General features: G+C 41.1%; 1 protein-coding gene across 1 annotated transcript in view; it reads left to right on the plus strand.

Moving 5' to 3' along the window:
* The window catches only part of LOC122797848 (zinc finger protein 2 homolog), a 152,188-nt gene extending 132,950 nt beyond the window's left edge, over positions 1 to 19,238 (plus strand). Inside the window, exon 4 of the mRNA XM_044066369.1 lies at positions 17,649 to 19,238. Coding sequence (XP_043922304.1) covers positions 17,649 to 19,195 — 1,547 coding nt within the window. The 3' untranslated portion in view covers positions 19,196 to 19,238. The remainder of the gene's footprint in view (positions 1 to 17,648) is intronic.
* Positions 19,239 to 20,352: the final 1,114 nt, after the last annotated feature.

The following is a 20,352-nucleotide window of genomic DNA, read 5'->3' on the forward strand; positions in this document are numbered from 1 at the left end:
GATCACCTGTCCGCTCATGATTGGCAGTGGAGTTTTACGGTGTCAAGTTGCCAGCCCGGCACCCAACCTTCCACAGAAGGCACACACACATGCACTCACGCCTAGGGCCAATTTAGAGTATCCAGTCCACCTACAGTATGTCTTTGGGATGTGGGAAGAAACCAGAGCACCTGGAGGAAACCCACGCAACCACAGGGAGGACATGCAGACTCCGCACAGAAGGCACCCCAGCTGAGGATCGAACCGGAGAACCTCTTGCTGTGAGGTGGCAATGCTAACCACTGCACCACTGCACCACCGCAGCTGCTCTAAAAATAAGTGCTTGCTAGGGTGTATAAAATACACTACTTTATCCAACAGCTAGCTAGATAATACATTCAGAGCAAGTAAATCAGTAGAACTGACAATGAGAGACAACATTTACTTTGTCAATATAAGCACAAGGAAAGGTAAATAAATCAGTAGCAGTGAGAAAGGAAGGTGCTTATTAAACTCAGTTTACAATAGGAGTGGGCAGCTTAAAATCACCAGATTTAAAAAGCAGATCAACAAAGGGGAGTGTGGGTGAGGAAACTAGCAAGAAATAACCAGCAGTGCTTTAGTTTATGCAGGTATGAAATATTTTCAGCAAAAGACAAAGGCCAGAAATTCACTGTGTATTTAAGCAACATTCAAACAATTTATCCAATGTGCAGTCTAGCTAATTTAAGTATCTATGTCTCACATAGAACAAAAACACCAGGTCAAGCAGATTTCTTAAAACAGAAAACTACATGTAGCAGGTAAAACAGAATGCAGCTTTATCACTCACAGACAAGAAAATATAGTTTGACTTTCCTTACCCAGCAGGGAAACATCAGCAGTGCTTCAGTTTATGCAGACGTTTCAGAAATTACTTATTTCATAATGACTGGCATTTTCTTGATATATTTTTCATTTGACACTACATACACCTTCTGCTATAACATTCTTTCTTAGTCTTTCAAACCTGTTCTGTTATAGTACCATCAAACTTTTATAGCCTGCATTATAAAGTGTTAGAGAATGGGTGACCAGTACATCGGCACCTGATTGGAGAATGAGTGTTCTTAAGCAGGATGTTAATATACAAATAATGCCCTCTGAAAAAAACAAGTCTGTCTCCTCATGGCAGCATATCAAGCTGCCGTGGAGCTTGGACTGAAAAAAAAAACTAATGACCACCATTATTTTACAGTAGCTAAGTATCTCTTTTGTTGTTTAGCAAGTGTAAAATAAAAAAATAAAAAATTAAAATAAAAAAGTGTGTGTTTGTGTCTTTTGCTGTGTAGCCAGTGGGAAAAAAATGAAACAGAAAAAAGTGCGTGTGTGTTTATTATTCTGTCTGCATGTGTGAGTGAATGTGAGTATAAAAGCAGAAAAGACTGTGTGCCTGTGTTTGTGTGCGTGTTTGTGTCTACATACGTGTGTGTGTGTGTGTGTGTGTGTGTGTGTGTGTGTGTGTGTGTGTGTGTGTGTGTGTGTGTGTGTGTGTGTGTTTGTGTGTGTGTATGTGAGAGTGAGTGTGAATGAGTCAGAGCGACCACTGGCGGCAGCAGCAGCACCAGTAAAGAGGTCTACATACCTTTGAACCTTTCAGCTTAAGAAATCTAGATAAAACCTAAAATAAAGGGGGAACACAGGCTCAAAAATCAGAACAGATTTTAATCATTGCTCTTATAAAATTACAGATTTTCTTAAATGAAAGGATTTGTGTTAGTATTAATTTTTCTGAAGGAAATAAAAAGTCTGAAACTGAAATGTATGTCATTATTTAGTAACTTCAGTCGCAAATGACTGGCAAGAAACCAAAAGGTATAGGAGTAAGGGACCATAAAATAAAGTAATTACCTTGAATTTTTTTAAAGTGCTATATTTTGGATGTAAAATGATTCCTCCAACACCATTAATATGTACTGCGGTAAGTTTGAAATATTAGGAGGAGGAACTTTTTTGCATGAAAAATATATAAAAAAATACCAATAAAAATAAATAAAAGACAACAATATTTACAGACAGCCCATTCTCTAAGTGCAATAATGCCCTCCAGGGTGTTTATTATTGTGTAAATAATGCCCTTCCAGGGGTGTAGATTCCTGACACTGCTGCATGGGCATTAATTACACAATAACACACACCTGTAGGCCAGCAGCCATAATTTTCTCTTCTCCTCAACCTCCATATATTCCCCTCTTGTAGCCTCTGTAGCTAACTCCTGTTTTCCCTCCATTATTCCAAGACCTGTCAGCTCCCACGTGAAGATACTGTTGCAATATATCCTTTGCCCACTAGATGGCACCCTTCTCCTAGTATTACTTGCCTTGAACGTCTATTCTACTGTCTTGAAACATATTTATCAGGCTATTAATTTTTCTGTTACTTGTTGTTATCCTAGTCCTACTCAGTCCTTCTATTTTCACTGTAACTCATTTACCTCTTCACCTACCATCACCTTACCTTACCTCAGCAGTCATCTCTCCAGTGATTTGTTCTTGGGGTCCTCTTCCTTCACCTGCTCATCCCGCTCTGTTTGCTCTGCATGCTCACTCCGCTCCCCTACCCTGCCCCCAATTACCACCTGCCCCCAGTGCTCCTACATTTATACACCCTAACCACACCCCCATCCTTACAACCAATCACAGGTCCCAAGTCCTTAAAGTGCCAGTACCTACTTTTCAAGTCTTTAACAGTGTAAGCCACCTAACTTTCCCCTATATCATACCCTACATATAACTCTGCCACAATGCCATTCATAACAACCTCCCACACCTGAAGATCCTACTTCTATTTTCACGTATACCTATTTTATCTATACCTTAGCTTCTTACATTCTATGAACATCTTAACTGCCTAGGATTTCATTAGCCCACAAAGCAAACCTCCACACCAACATTATCAGTCTCTCAAAGCCATTCAAACACACCCTGCACAACTACCTGCCTGCCAGAAAAATATCATAGACTGACTCCAATCAGATACTATAGCCCAAGAGCTAGGAAATTCTAGAACCTGATATGTAAACTTCTAAAACTTACACGTAGAATTCAATTCCACTCCTTAATAGATGGTGATATACATCCTAATCCCGGCCCAAATTCTATCAAGACCACAGAACCCCATACCCCAACCACCTCTAATACTCAATTCCTCAGCAGACCCCCCCCAACTCACTCTTGATAGTCCATCTTAACATCGGGAGCATAAATAATAAGGTTGCCCACCTACATGCTCTCATGGATGTACATTCATTTGACATCCTATGTCTCACTGAAACATGGCTCAAGCCAGCAACACAAGACATTGAAGTTATTCCGCCAGGATACAATATCTTGAGACAAGACCATAAAGCTAAGAAGGGTGGTGGAGTAGCTATCCTATACAAATCTGGGTTGCAGGTGACCTCTGTAGACTCTAAACCCTCTCTAACTAGTAATGCTGAAATCCTTATCTCCAAGATTCAACTCAATAAATGTAAATCCATTTATATTATTGGTGTTTATCTTCCCCCAGGGAATAACTCTAATACCCTAGAAGATATCCTTAGTTGGCTTTCCACCAACTATCCCCAAGAAACGATAGTACTCTGTGACTTTAATATCAACTGGAAGAGCTGTATTACTGAACAGCCTACTACTCATATTAATCTATATGGTTTTACTCAAACCATTACCTCCCCCACAAAGACCAACAAACTCAATAACAATGAAAGCACCTTAGACTGGATTCTCATAAATAGCCATCACCAAATTTACAAAGTAGGGACCCTCCCTGAAGATATAAGCGACCATTCACTCACCTTCATAATCAGGTATGTGTGACATTCAAGCCCAGTCACCTATAGGACAATAAGGACCAACAAAAATTTTAACCCAGACATCTTCGAAAATGAACTTAAGGCATGTGATTGGTCAGCCGTCAAACACCTACCTCTGGAGGAAGCAGCAAAATACTTTAATACTAAATTCTTAGGTATTTTAGACTACCATGCGCCAATACGAACCATTAGAACTAGGACTAAACCTGCCCCATGGCCCTCCAAAGCACCCAAACAAAAAATGCTCCTTAGAAATAAAGTCTGGGCCAAGTGGCGTACTGCTAAAAGCCCTGAAGATCATTTAAAATTTAGACTGCTAAGAAATAATACAAAAAAAGCCATTCTGTCAGATAAAAGAAACTTTTACATTCAACTCCAACAAACCCATCAAAACAAACCACAAAAGTTCTGGGCAGGGATTAATACACTTTTACACCCAGGTCATTCTGTCACACCCACCCCATTACGCTCTGACCATGATAGTCCCAAGCAAATTGCCAATACCTTTAACACTTTCTTCACTGAGACCATTCAATCTCTTGCTAATCAACTAACTCCTGACATCTCATCTCTGACTACCTCTACTTCTAGCTTACCTCCCCCATTTCGGCTTCAACCTGTACCTACATCCATTGTCTGTACCCTTATTCAGAAACTTAAAACAACCACTCCCTCAGCTGACCTACTACCTGCATAATATTTGCAAAAAGCTGCAAAAGCCATAGCCTATCCCATCTCCATCCTGATTAACAGAACTTTCACTGAGGGAACTATCCCATCTATCTGGAAAATCTCACATATTATCCCCCTGCATAAAGTTGATAACTCCAATGAATTATCAAACTATAGACCTATTGCTATATTATCTCCTCTGGCAAAAATCATGGAGAAATGCATTCATAGACAACTTATTAGCTAACTGCCAACATGGCTTTAGGCCATTTCATAGCACTACCTCTGCCCTCTTATCCTTCTCTGACTGTAATAACAAAAATTGTAATAATAATACTCTATCCTCAGCCCTCTTTATTGATCTCTTTAAAGCCTTCAGTATGGTTAACCACCAATTTCTCATAAACATACTCAAAAACCTGTCACTAGATGCGCTGGCTATACAATGGTTCCAATCCTACTTAAACAATAGACAGCAGGCTGTACTGTGAGAGAACAACTTAACTACCCACCTCCCCATTCCCCTCAGTATCCCCCAAGGCTCTATATTAGGACCTCTCCTATTTTCTGTTTTTATCAGTGACCTACACTCTGTAATACCTCAAGCTACCTGTATACAATACGCAGATGATTCCACGCTAATATGCTCAGCCACTTCGCCATCAGTCCCTCACCCAAAATGTGTTTAATACAGTCGAGAAATGGCTTCTACACCGTTGCCTCATCTTGAACACCAAAAAAACAAAACTCCAGCTATCCACTCCCACCAATAGGGCCTCCCCACTTAACTTTACTGTTACATAAAACAACGGTACTATCATATCTCCTGATTCAACTGCAAAACTGCTAGGGGTACTAAGTGATAACAACCTTAACTTTGATACTCACATTAACAGTACTATAAAAACAGTCAACAAAAAACTAGGCTACCGTTATAGAATCAAACCCTTTCTGACCCCATTAGCTAAGGCTACTATTGGCCGTACCCACTTAATCTCTACTGTCCTCTATGCCTCCTCTATATATATATATATATATATATATATATATATATATATATATATATATATATATACTAACCTGTCTAAAAACAACCTGAACAAGCTTGCTATCTCCTACAGTAATATTGCCAGATATGCAACAGGATCCACTTTCAGAACCCATCATTGTCTTAATCTTGAACAACTAGGATGGCTAGAGTTGCCAGATTTACTTCTAGTTAACCAATTAACAGTTGCCCACAAGATCCTATATCATCCTACTAATACGCCAGTTCTTACCAACCTTATCACCCTCTACAATAACCTTAAGACCCTAGGCTCATCTAATAAAATACTTGTACAAATGGGTAAAACCAACAATATGGCTGGTGACGCTTTGTTCTCCAAGGTTGGGAGGGTGGCTTAATTTAAAGGTGTTTTTGCCTACAAACACAGGTGCAGGTTTGAGTCTCACAAGGGATAATTGGTTAGCTTAAAAAATGGCTCAAAGGAGGCAGTAGCTTAGTACTAATCTATGAACCTATGAACCTATACAATGGGCTAAACCTGGAACTTACTCCCCAGTGATCTGACCTCCCTTTCCTCAATAGCACTATTTAAAGCCAAACTGAAACTATACCTTAAATTGCATTGGTTATGTCCTTGTGCGAACCCTGACTAATTACCCCATTTATCTCAGGATACCTATCACTATGCCTGTATATAGGTTCATAGGTTGGTACTAGGCTCTCGGCCCAGGGCCTATGTAAACCTAGCCATAACAATTCCCTGGATATTTCTTCGCACAATATTTACTTCTCTGGACCCCTGTCTAGCAGGGCAACTGACATGATCACCAGGGTGTTGTTGGGGTATACTAGTTGTTTTTCTGTTAACCATAAAGAAAATGTGCTTTTATATTTTAATTGAATGTCATGATTAATATCTTCTTATAACTATCCATATACGATATGTACTATGATTCTGGAAGTAGAAATGTAATGAAATGTAAAGAATGTGGTGCTGAGGTAGCGTTGTCACCTCACAGTAAGATGCTGTCTGGTTCGATTCTCAGCTAGACCGTCTTCTGCATGGAAACATGCGTGAATGGGCATACCTTCATTGAAGGTTGTGCGTCAGGGCTGGTAACTCGGCACGTAAAAATCAACTACCAATCATTAGCGGACTGGAGTTCCGCTGTGGCGACCCCTAACTGGGAAAAGCCGAAAGACACAAACAAATCTGCATCTGTAAAAACTGTCATTTAATATAAATTGTACTGTGTTTTCGAGGAGCTTTTCTCCCCGGGCCTCTGCTGAAAATGGACATATATCCAGCTGGACTAGCCCAGTCAACAAATGTAAAATAAATAAATAAATTATTGCTTGCTTATTGCAGGTTCTTTTTTCTGATCTCCACTTTATCTCTATCTTCTATATGTGGATGGTTCAGTGGTGCAGCGATAGCATTGTTACCTCACAGCAAGATGTTTTGTGATCCGATTCTTGGCCGGAGTGCCTTCTGTGTGGAGTCTGCATGTCCTCCCTGCGTTCATGTCGGTTTCCTCCCACAATACAAAGACATGCATCTGGTGCATTTTTCCCCATACCTCCACTGTAAATTGGCTGTGTTCCAAGTCAGACTTTCCCGATAAACAAATGTTAAATAAATAAAACTACCAAACAAAGAAAAAACAGTCCTGTTCTTTTCAAATGACCACCACTGGACAATCACTCAGGTTCAGCTCTCAGTTACATTCTTGAGGCACTCAAATGGCCATAGCTTTTGATAAGGTCAGGAATGTTTCTCTAACATCTTGCTTTTTATCAGATCACATGTTATACCCAAACTTATTTTGTCTTATCAGTGATTCAAGTAACTTGAAAGATGCACAGTCTTTGGCACGTTATTGCAGTTTTGGGAAGAAAGTAGCAAGAGATGTTAAGTAGTAATTTGTGCATTTACAATCCTTAACAACAGTTCTGTGCTACAGTCTTTGCAATTCCAAATGGTTCTAAATGGCTTGTTTGTTGTAATAGCCTTAATAAGCCACCACTGGTCATTTTTGTGTGAATGATTCAGACACAACTTTGCCTTACAGTTCTGGGGTCTGGGGTTCATTTCTGAGTTTTGATCTGTGTCAATATGGAATTTGCATGTTTTCAGCTTGTCTGCATTGACTGGCTGAACAAATTTGTCCATGAGATCTGAGTCATGGCTGAAAAGGTTTTAAATAGGGCTAGGTCACGTAGTAGGTTAAAACACTGATTTAATTAATTAACTAACTAACATGTTGGTGTACAAGACTGTATTTTTGGCGCTATAGCCATTCAGATCTTTTGATATCTGGTAGTTGGCTTAGAGGATTAAGGAGCTGTTAATGACCTGTTTGCTGTGGTTCTGTGGTACAAGGTTTGATTCCCTCAGCCTTCATTACATTACTGTGTGGTTCTAAGGCTGGTAATGACCTGTTTGCTGTGGTGCAGTGGTACAAGGTTTGATTCCCTCAGCCTTCATTACATTACTGTGTGGTTCTAAGGCTGTTAATGACCTGTTTGCTGTGGTGCAGTGGTACAAGGTTTGATTCCCACAGCCTTCATTACATTACTGTGTGGTTCTAAGCAAGGCACTTAAGACTGTTCCTACACTGAGTTTGTAAAAGGTCCACAGAGATCAGTGCTCTACCCTGGAAAACAAATAAATAAAATAAGTAAATGTTTGTGCAGCTATTACATAGTGAGTTCACTGGGCATGTCCCATTTTATAATAAGCTGCTAATTATTTTTCCTCACGGTGCTTGCTCATAACCTAAGGCATGAACATACATGCATCACTGGCTAGATTCCTTTCACTGTATGGACCAAAAATAAATAGGTTCGTAAGACAATACTAGGCTATTGGCCTGAAGGTCCTTATAAGCCTAGCCAAGAATTACGCCCATATTCCCACAAAGTTAGCACCTGTTTTCCCTGTCCAGCGGGGACACAAGTGGGATCCCAGGGGTATATTTTCTGTTTCCCATCCAGTTGTCCAGGTTCTTGTTAAAGAGGGCTCATGAGGTACTCTGGTTCACGTGGAGAGGGAGTCTATTCCACAGATGGAGGAGTCATTGGGACACAAATCTATCCTGCCAATAAGTTCTGTTAATGTCACAGACCAGGTTGAGGCCTTGCACGTGGGTTGTGCGAATGGATTTTGACTTATGGATATGCAGCAACTCCATCAAGGCTGAGTCTTAGACGGCCTTGTGTTCCAGACACAGGTCACCTCTGAGCAGTCTGTATGAGACTGAGTGGAGGGACAGGGCTTTTAGACTATCTGTATAGGATAGGTGCTTGTAACCCTGGATTTTCCTGGTCAGGAACCTCTGTGGTCTCTCCAACTGCTGCATGTGCTTGGCAAGGTACATGCCGAAAGGTGCATTGTACTTGATAATAGGTCTGATAAGGGAGGAGTACAGGGATTTTATGACCTCCTTGTTTCTGAATGAAATACCCTTACTTATGATGTGAGCAATGTGGAAAGCCTTCTGTACAATGGAGGCAATGTGGAGAGTCAAAAGTCAGGTTTCTGTCAACCTGGGTGTCCAAGTCCCTCACGACTGATTGCATGCTTAGTACATTGTTATTAATGTTGTAATTAGTGGGGACACCATTTTCCCCAAAGGGGATAATGATGCATTTCTTAGCATTCAGTTTGAGGCCATGCTTCTGGCACCAGTCATTTGTTTAAGTAACACCCTCTTGGAGGATGTTCACATCACTAAGGGAATTTATGAGTGCGCAGATTGCAGTCCTCTGCAAACTTAGTCAACCACAGACCACTGGTTTTGCCTTTCACCTCAGAAAAAGTATATCTGAAACAGCAGAGGCCTCAAGACCAATCCTGGGGTCCGCTGCTTGTTACAAGTCTACTACTAGAGGTAACTTCCCCTATTTTGACTGAGTGGGTTCTATCAGTGAGTCATTTAGCTACCCATCTGGTAACATATGGGTTGATGCCTAGCTGGGAAGGTTTATCTATTATGCCTGAGTGGGGAATAGTAGGTCAAGATAGGTGGTATGCACGGTCTTCCCCTCATCCATAGCTTTGGTGACTGTTTTGAAGAAGGCGACCAAGTCTAACAGGCATGATCTCCCTTTGACAAAACCAAACTGTGTGGGATCAAGTATTTGGAGGTTGCCAATGTCCTTGTTAACAAGGTCCATGGTAATGTGTTCCATGCCCTTGTAGATCAGGCTAGTTAGGCTGATGGGCCTACAATTGTCTGGGTCGGGGAATGCTCCACCTTTGTGTAGAGGGATGACAGTGGCTGTGCTCCATTCTGCTGGGATGAAGCTGGTGTACAGGCTTTGGTTGAATAAGATGCCTAGCAGTGCTGAAAGCTCTTGACTGAGTTCATGTAGGACTCAGCCAGGGATTTTGTCAGGTCCCATGGAGTCTGTATTTTTTTTTCCTTTGAGAGGGCATTAATGACCTGCTCCCTGGTGATGAGGGGAGGGGGCAGGTGGCGGGATGTCCTGGTTTAGTGATGGGGGGATGGGGGGTGAAGTTAGTTTTTCTTAGTTTAACAAGGCTTTTAGTGAATGTAACTGAGAGCTGAACCTGAACCAGTAGCCATTTTCACTTGAATTTTGGTAGCTAGAGGACTGACGTAACTAACAGATGTCTGTAGTCCAAGAAGTAAAAACAGATAAAGTTTTCCCGCAATCAGTCATGTTGATCATACATATTTTAACCATCTAATGTTGTAATTATTATAATGAAATAGAAAAATAAACCTGAAACATTTCATGGTAACACAGCTGCATAGGCATTTTCTCAGTGTGGAAGCACAACTTTAACATCCTGACCCACTGTTTTACAACCTTCATTACATTACTGTGTGGTTCTAAGGCTGTTAATGACCTGTTTCCTGTGGTGCAGTGGTACAAGGTTTGATTCCTTCAGCCTTCATTACATTACTGTGTGGTTCTAAGGCTGTTAATGACCTGTTTGCTGTGGTTCTGTGGTACAAGGTTTGATTCCCTCAGCCTTCATTACATTACTGTGTGGTTCTAAGGCTGTTAATGACCTGTTTGCTGTGGTCCAGTGGTACAAGGTTTGATTCCCTCAGCCTTCATTACATTACTGTGTGGTTCTAAGGCTGTTAATGACCTGTTTGCTGTGGTTCTGTGGTACAAGGTTTGATTCCCTCAGCCTTCATTACATTACTGTGTGGTTCTAAGGCTGTTAATGACCTGTTAGCTGTGGTGCAGTGGTACAAGGTTTGATTCCCACAGCCTTCATTACATTACTGTGTGGTTCTAAGGCTGTTAATGACCTGTTTGCTGTGGTTCTGTGGTACAAGGTTTGATTCCCTCAGCCTTCATTACATTACTGTGTGGTTCTAAGGCTGTTAATGACCTGTTTGCTGTGGTTCTATGGTATAAGGTTTGATTCCCACAGCCTTCATTACATTACTGTGTGGTTCTAAGCAAGGCACTTAAGACTGTTCCCATACTGAGTTTGTCAAAGGTCCACAGAGATCAGTGCTCTACCCTGGAAAACAAATAAATAAATATTTGTGCAGCTAATATGCAGTAGTTTCTTTCATTGGGCATGTCCATTTTATAATAAGCTGCTAATTATTTTTCCTCATGGTGCTTGCTCATAACCTGAGGCATGAGCATACTTGCATTACTGGCTAGATTCCTTTCACTGTATGGACCAAAAATAAATAGGGTCATAAGACAATACTAGGCTCTTGGCCTGAAGGTCCTTATAAGCCTAGCCAAGAATTGCACCCATATTCCCACAAAGTTAGCACCTGTTTTCCCTGTCCAGCAGGGACACAAGTGGGATCCCAGGGGTATATTTTCTGTTTCCCATCCAGTTGTCCAGGTTCTTGTTAAAGAGGGCTCATGAGGTACTCTGGTTCACGTGGAAAGGGAGTCTATTCCACAGATGGAGGAGTCATTGGGACACAAATCTATCCTGCCAATAAGTTCTGTTAATGTCACAGACCAGGTTGAGGCCTTGCACATGGGTTGTGCAAATGGATTTTGACTTATGGATATGCAGCAACTCCATCAAGGCAGAGTCTTAGACGGCCTTGTGTTCCAGACACAGGTCACCTCTGAGCAGTCTGTATGAGACTGAGTTGAGGGACAGGGCTTTTAGACTATCTGTATAGGATAGGTGCTTGTAACCCTGGATTTTCCTGGTCAGGAACCTCTGTGGTCTCTCCAACTGCTGCATGTGCTTGGCAAGGTACATGCCGAAAGGTGCATTGTACTTGATAATAGGTCTGATAAGGGAGGTCTGATAAGGGAGGAGTACAGGGATTTTATGACCTTGAAAGGTAAGACACCTTTGATCATTATAAGTAAAAAACTAAGAGCTCTCATAAAATCATCCAAGGCAAATTTTGAGAGACAAATCGCCAAGGACTCAAAAGACAATCATAAGGCCTTTTTTAGCTATGTTAGAAACCTAGGAGGAAACTCCCAGATATGCTCAGAATTAGTTCAAAATGATGTGAAGATTACTGAACCTACACACATTGCCAACATACTGGCTGACAGGTTCAGTGCAAACTACTCCCCCTCCCCAAAAGGAGAGATATCTATACCAGAGGATTGTAGCCCCCAAACATCTCCAACGCCCAGGTGAGAACTGCTCTCTCCAAGGCAAAAACACAGCATCCATGGGACCAGATGGTGTCCCGGCTATGTGCTCCACTTAACTCAATGAGGAATTAAACCCGCAGTTAGGACAGCTGTTTAATCTTAGCCTCACCTCAGGATCGTACCCAAGGAGTGGCGACGCGACTGTGGTTCCACTTCACAAGGGCGGTGCCTCCACCGACCCTGGAAATTACCGTCCCATTAGCTTGACAAGCCTTATCTGCAAAGCCATGGAGAGGATCATAATGGAACTCATAAATAAAGACATAGGGAACTTGCAGACTTTGGATCCAACCCAGTTTGGCTTTGTCAAAGGCAGATCATGCCTTTTAAACTTGGTTGACTTTTTCGAGACAGTCACCAAGGCCATTGATGAGGGAAAGGCAGTCCATACAGCCTACCTTGACCTGGCAAAGGCCTTCGACACAATACCCCACTCAGGTATCATCGAAAAACTCATCAGCTTGAATGTAAACCCATACATCACAAGATGAGTTGCAAACTGGCTAAGTGACAGAACACACAGGGTCAGAGTTGCTGGAGCCATGTCAGACTCAAAGCCTGTCACAAGTGGTGTCCCACAGGGCTCAGTCCTGGGTCCACTCTTGTTCGGCATCTACTTTTCTGAAGTACAAGCAAACGCAGGAGGGTTATGGCTGACAAAGTTTGCAGATGACTGCAAACTAGGCGCCATAGTCGAAAACACATCTGACACAGATATCCTTCAGAAGGGCCTCACAGAAACGGATAACTGGTGCCAGAGCCATGGCCTAAAGTTAAATGCCAAGAAATGCATAGTCATACCCTTCGGGAAAAACAAGGTTACCCCTAGCTACCATATAGGTGGCAATCCACTGAGCACAGAAGAAGTCATCAGGGATCTGGGGACCCAGGTTGACAGTAGCCTGTCGTTTGACACTCATGTTGCTAAAGTAGTTAGGAAAACCTTCTACATTGCCCACCTGATCATGAAGGGATTCACATCTAGATCAAGGAGGTCATCGCCCCTGTACTCATCACTCATTAGACCTATGATTGAGTACAATGCCCCATTCGGAATGTATCTGACCCGACACCTGCAGCAGCTGGAAAGGCCCCAAAAGTTCCTCACCAAAAGGATAAAGGGTCTCAAAAATATGTCTTATGCTGCCCGACTGAAAGAACTCCAGCTCTATTCAGTCTCATACCGCTTGCTCAGAGGTGACCTGTGCCTGACATATAAGGCCATGTCAAACCCAGATTTGATGAATATGCTTCACCTCAAAAAATCTAGATCCCTCAGAACCACAAGGGCGGGAGACTTAAACCTTGACACGGTTATTAATAGAACGTGCTGGAGGGACAGATTCATCACCCAGAGACTCCCTATGCTGTGGAACAACAAAATCCCGGTACATGTGAGGCAGAGCACCTCGCTGGCCTTGTTCAAGAGAAATCTTGACCAATGGATGGGAGATCGCAGATATACCCCAGGGATTACTTCAGTGTCACTGCTTGACAGAGGCACAGCAAAATAATAGGCATAGTTTTATTCAAACTAAAGGGGTGGCGAAAGCCAAATAACTATGGGCTAGGCTTATAAATGCCCTTGGGCAGATAGCCTAGTATGAACCTATGAACCTATGAATGAAATACCCTTACTTATGATGTGAGCAATGTGAAAAGCCTTCTGTACAATGGAGGCAATGTGGAGTGTCAAAAGTCAGGTTTCTGTCAACCTGGGTGTCTAAGTCCCTCACGACTGATTGCATGCTTAGTACATTGTTATTAATGTTGTAATTAGTGGGGACACCATTTTCCCCAAAGGGGATAATGATGCATTTCTTAGCATTCAGTTTGAGGCCATGCTTCTGGCACCAGTCATTTGTTTAGGTAACACCCTCTTGGAGGATGTTCACATCACTAGGGGAATTTGAGTGCGCAGATTGCAGTCCTCTGCAAACTTAGTCAACCACAGACCACTGGTTTTGCCTTTCACCTCAGAAAAAGTATACCTGAAACAGCAGAGGCCTCAAGACCAATCCTGGGGTCCGCTGCTTGTTACAAGTCTACTACTAGAGGTAGCTTCCCCTATTTTGACTGAGTGGGTTCTATCAGTGAGTCATTTATCTACCCATCTGGTAACATATGGGTTGATGCCTAGCTGGGAAGGTTTATCTATTATGCCCGAGTGGGGAATAGTATGTCAAGATAGGTGGTGTGCACGGTCTTCCCCTCATCCATAGCTTTGGTGACTGTTTTGAAGAAGGCGACCAAGTCTAACAGGCATGATCTCCCTTTGACAAAACCAAACTGTGTGGGATCAAGTATTTGGAGGTTGCCAATGTCCTTGTTAACAAGGTCCATAGTAATGTGTTCCATGCCCTTGTAGATCAGGCTAGTTAGGCTGATGGGCCTATAATTGTCTGGGTCGGGGAATGCTCCACCTTTGTGTAGAGGGATGACAGTGGCTTTGCTCCATTCTGCTGGGATGAAGCTGGTGTACAGGCTTTGGTTGAATAAGATGCCTAGCAGTGCTGAAAGCTCTTGACTGAGTTCATGTAGGACTCAGCCAGGGATTTTGTCAGGTCCCATGGAGTCTGTATTTTTTTTTCCTTTGAGAGGGCATTAATAACCTGCTCCCTGGTGATGAGGGGAGGGGGCAGGTGGCGGGATGTCCTGGTTTAGTGATGGGGGGATGGGGGGTGAAGTTAGTTTTTCTTAGTTACATTCACTAAAAGCCTTGTTAAACTGAGAGCTGAACCTGAACCAGTAGCCATTTTCACTTGAATTTTGGTAGCTAGAGGACTGACGTAACTAACAGATGTCTGTAGTCCAAGAAGTAAAAACAGATAAAGTTTTCCCGCAATCAGTCATGTTGATCATACATATTTTAACCATCTAATGTTGTAATTATTATAATGAGATAGAAAAATAAACCTGAAACATTTCATGGTAACACAGCTGCATAGGCATTTTCTCAGTGTGGAAGCACAACTTTAACATCCTGACCCACTTGTCCAAATCTATGACAGGATGCATGAGTAGGCATGCTAACAATATTAGTCACACTGGTACCTTTGAGATATGTCAGTTATAATAGAAGTGGCATTGGAGTATGAATGATACATATTTTGGAATAAATCCCTGCCACTGTTAATATTCAAGGCAAGACCATCTGGAACAAGTATAGTTACCCCAGCACTTTCTTAGGTACTCTTGTCTTCTCCTGTGCAGCTGCCTGTTCTTTTCTACATCTCCAGGAGCAGTAGATATTAAAATAAGTACTTAAAAGAGCACTGTGTAATGTTTGAGGATGGCTTTCAGTGCTAGTTTAATAGTGCAACTAACATTAGTTCTACTTACAGTACATAGGAAGATGAAGTTAAGCTGCAGCAGACAAGGAGGTCAGGATTTTGGCACATCATGTCATCATAATGGTGATGATACTGTTTCTCCACATGAGGGATGCCAGTTGCATATGTGACAGCCTGGGCTAAACTGTTACAGTTTCCATCTTATACTGAAACCCTTTACAGCAGTCTTGCAGGAGTCTCTGGCTATAATCCTGATAGCTGAGATTTAGAAATATTTTTTGTCTGTGTCTCACACCACCTCAGTACTCTAAAAGAAGCATCCTTCTGTAACCATAATGTCCCACGTTGACAAATGTCATGGACAAAATGGCAGAGAATTAGTGGTGAAATTAAGTCTCCCTTTTGCCATCTGTTGTGTAACAACTGGTATAGAGGGCACTTCACTGCGTGATGCTGTAGATGACAAAACTGGGGATTATTATGGCTCACAAATTATTATGGTTGAAATGCCACTTTAAGGTGCGAAACATAGCAGCCCTATACCCCTATGTATGCGTAACAAATCAGGCACTAAAGCTACTCCATCTACAAATAGCTAAATGTGTAATTATAGACCTGCCTTGTCCCACCTGAATGCATGGCATTGACAGCTCATTCACAGTACTACTTGCAGGGACCCAGGTATGTGCATGGTATTAATTACAAATGAGTGCAGGTATGTGCATGGTATTAATTACAAATGAGTGCAGGTATGTGCATGGTATTAATAACAAATGAGTGCAGATATGTGCATGGTATTAATTACAAATGAGTGCAGGTATGTGCATGGTATTAATTACAAATGAGTGCAGGTATGTGCATGGTATTAATTACAAATGAGTGCAGGTATGTGCATGGTATTAATTACAAATGAGTGCAGGTATGTGCATGGTACTGATTACAAATGAGTGCAGGTATGTGCATGGTACTAATTACAAATGAGTGCAGGTATGTGCATGGTACTAATTACAAATGAGTGCAGGTATGTGCATGGTACTAATTACAAATGAGTGCAGGTATGTGCATGGTACTAATTACAAATGAGTGCAGGTATGTGCATGGTATTAATTACAAATGAGTGCAGGTATGTGCATGGTATTAATTACAAATGAGTGCAGGTAAGTGCATGGTACTGATTACAAATGAGTGCAGGTATGTGCATGGTACTGATTACAAATGAGTGCAGGCATGTGCATGGTACTAATTACAAATGAGTGCAGGCATGTGCATGGTACTAATTACAAATGAGTGCAGGTATGTGCATGGTACTGATTACAAATGAGTGCAGGCATGTGCATGGTACTAATTACAAATGAGTGCAGGTATGTGGATGGTATTAATTACAAATGAGTGCAGTGTTTAGCAGGATTTCTTACTGTGAAATCTGAGTTATTCAGAAATAGTAATGAGTTCAGATCTAAGTAACATATTCCTTGAGCCCAGACAAGTGAATCTGCACAATGCAACATTAGGGTAAGCAGAGAGAACCATCACCCTATGGAAACATTTCATACAGCAGGAAGTTCAGTACCTGCCACAGCCAAACCTGACATGTATAACTGCTTTGAAGTGTTATTGTATTGTTCACCGTAGTGTTAAATAAGTTGGAAAATATTTTTACATGTTTTAGGAAACTGCATTGATCTTTGTACTGCAAGAGTAAGGTATCACAAACATTTTTAGCAAGTCCTTAAACATGAACACAAACATTCAACTAGGTTCAAATATGCAGTGGGTGCAGGACTGAATTGCTCTCCTATATTGCTTTGCCTTATTAGCATACATTGATATGCTCATCTTAATAATGTTCCTCACAAAGTTTATATTTCTGAATTGCACACACACTCTGCTTAGCTGCTGCTCATGTAAAATTGTTTAACACAATGCTGTAAAGTTTTTTGAGTCATGATTATAGCTTAAAGATCTTATAAAAAAAGAAAACAAACAGCAGAGCAGTTGTCAATGTTATGTAATTAAAAGGAACAATAAGGTATAGTGAGAGGAGACAAGGTTTTGGTGATTGTTACAGTAATTTTACTCAGAGGTTCACTGTTTTCTGCATTTGGAAATTTAGAAAAGGTTTGTGTAAGGATACATTAATATACATTTTGTACTTTCAGTGTTTGTGGATCATTAAATTCTGATTCAATTTTATTTTAAGTCAGCAGGAGCACAGATTGTAATGAGGTCTGGAGTCTGCAGTCATCACAGGACACATTGCTTAATTCTGAGCGTGATAAAGCTTTGCTGGAGAACTTAGTGATTACAAGACGCAGCCTGGTGCCAAGTGAAAGCAAACATCATAAATGTATGGAAAGCAAAGATGAATTTGGCAAGAAAACTGAACTGGAGATGCATCTGGAACCTCAAGAAGGAAAAGAGCCATGCAGGCTTAATCACAGTGATAATTTAATGCTTCACTTTAGCGGCCTGACTGATCAGTTAATTCACATTGGCAAAGGAAGAATGAATATGTCAGCAATACATAAGCAAGTATACAATAGAAAGAAACAATATAAATATGCCATACATGACAGGGGTTTCACAGGTAAAGTAAAATTAGCAACAAGTAACATTACTCACACCAGACAGAAACTCCTAAAATGTGCCAGCCATGAAAAACGTTTTACACAGAAGTCAAGAGTAGAAAAACATCAGTATATGCACACTGGTGTGAAACCTTATAAGTGTGCTACATGTGGAAAGGGGTTTAAACGGAAGGCTACCATGGTAAAACATCAGTACGCACACACTGGTGTGAAACCTTATAAGTGTGCTACATGTGGAAAGGGGTTTCTACACAAGAGTGCCATGGTAAAGCATCAGTATACACACACTAGTCTGAAACCTTATAAGTGTGCTACATGTGGAAAGGGGTTTAAACAGAAGGTTACCGTGGTACAACATCAGTATACACACACTGATGTGAAACCTTATAAGTGTGCTACATGTGGAAAGGGGTTTAAACGGAAGGATACCATGGTAGAACATCAGTATACACACACTGATGTGAAACCTTATAAGTGTGCTACGTGTGGAAAGGGGTTTCTACACAAGAGTGCCATGGTAAAGCATCAGTATACACACACTGGTCTGAAACCTTATAAGTGTGCTACATGTGGAAAGGGGTTTACACAGAGGGATTACATGGTAAGACATCAATATATACACACTGGGCAGAAATGTTATAAGTGTGCTACATGTGGAAAGGGGTTTACACAGAAGAGTCACATGGTAAGACATGAGCATATCCACAATGGTTTGAAACCTTATAAATGTGCCACATGTGGAAAGGGGTTTACACAGAAGGGTACCATGGAACAACATCAGTATACGCACACTGGTCTGAAACCTTATAAGTGTGCTACATGTGGAAAGGGGTTTACACAGAAGAGTACCATGGAACAACATCAGTATACACACACTCGTGTGAAACCTTATAAGTGTGCTACATGTGGAAAGGGGTTTATACGGAAGGGTACCATGGTAGAACATCAGTATACACACACTGGTCTAAAACCTTATAAGTGTGCTATATGTGGAAAGGGGTTTACACAGAAGAGTATCGTAGTACAACATCAGTATACACACACTCGTGTGAAACCTTATGTGTGTGCTACATGTGGAAAGGGGTTTATACGGAAGGGTACCATGGTACAACATCAGTATACACACACTGGACTGACTGGGGTCCTAATGGAGAGATGAAAAAGTCAGCAGACGAGAGGAGAGAAGTAGTGCTGAAATTGAATTCATCCTCAAGTCTTGATGAGTACCTTTGCGAGGTCGATCCTGTTTTTCACAAACTATCACCAAGGTGACACTGATATATAGACTGTGTTTATATAGCATGGACAGAAGTAAGTCAAAAACAAAAAAAGATAGCTGGGTGCACATGACCCAGGATAAAAAAGTGCCCAATCCTGGTAGGCGGACTGGTTCCAGGACTGGAAAAAATGACAGTGTAGAATCCTCAAAATACGGAAACATTCCTACAATGGGGTCAGGCCAGGCCTAGGGGAGGATGGCCCTCCTGTTGTAGAAGGAAAGAGCAGTCCACAAAAATCACAAAAATTGACTGGCCAAAGGGAGCCATAAAGACGATAGAGTGGACTATTAAGGATAAAAAATAAATTATGTATTGTTACCATTATGCAAAAAGCCCAGAATTTCCAGACACAAGATATACAAAATGATTAAGAGAAATTAGAGGAAAGAAAAATACTTCCGCAGAAAAAACTTTCAGAAGCTTCAAATAAAAAGTTGTGTTCATTAATACAACAGATTTTTTAAAAACAGTATGTAAATAAAGAAATTTTGATCTGTTTGGAAAAAGCAGCATCTGAGGAGATGCGAAAGTATACACAACAAAACCGAGAGATATTTGAAAAATATAAAAAAGAAATATGGACATGGGAAAGAAAGAGAGATTTGATATGGTGCAATGTTTATGCAAAGGAGAAAGCCAAGTTAATTAGTATAGACAAGGCAGCCCCAAAGATATTCAAAGAGAAATACAGGCAAAGGCATCCAGATATGGAAAATTTCACAAAACAAAAAATATTAGCACAAAGAAGTAATGTGGAAAAGAGGATGAGTAAAGCAGAATTTAAAGAAATAGAAGCTGAAGTTAAGGAGTGTCTGCGAAGTGAAGGATTTAATGTAGAAGGTCTAACACAGGCAACATCGTACTGTGATGGAGTGAGTCCCCAGAATAAGGAAAAGCATGAAGATCAGGAGACACCTGAAGAAGAAATATGGACATGGGAAAGGAAAAGAGATTTAATATGGTGTAATATTTATGCAAAGGAAAAGGCAAAATTAAACGAAACAAAAAGAACAGCACCAAAGATATTTGAAGAGAA

The sequence above is a fragment of the Protopterus annectens genome, chromosome 3.part1 (assembly GCF_019279795.1).
Source record: "Protopterus annectens isolate FY-2018-M chromosome 3.part1, PAN1.0, whole genome shotgun sequence".
Classification (NCBI taxonomy): Eukaryota; Metazoa; Chordata; order Ceratodontiformes; family Protopteridae; genus Protopterus; species Protopterus annectens.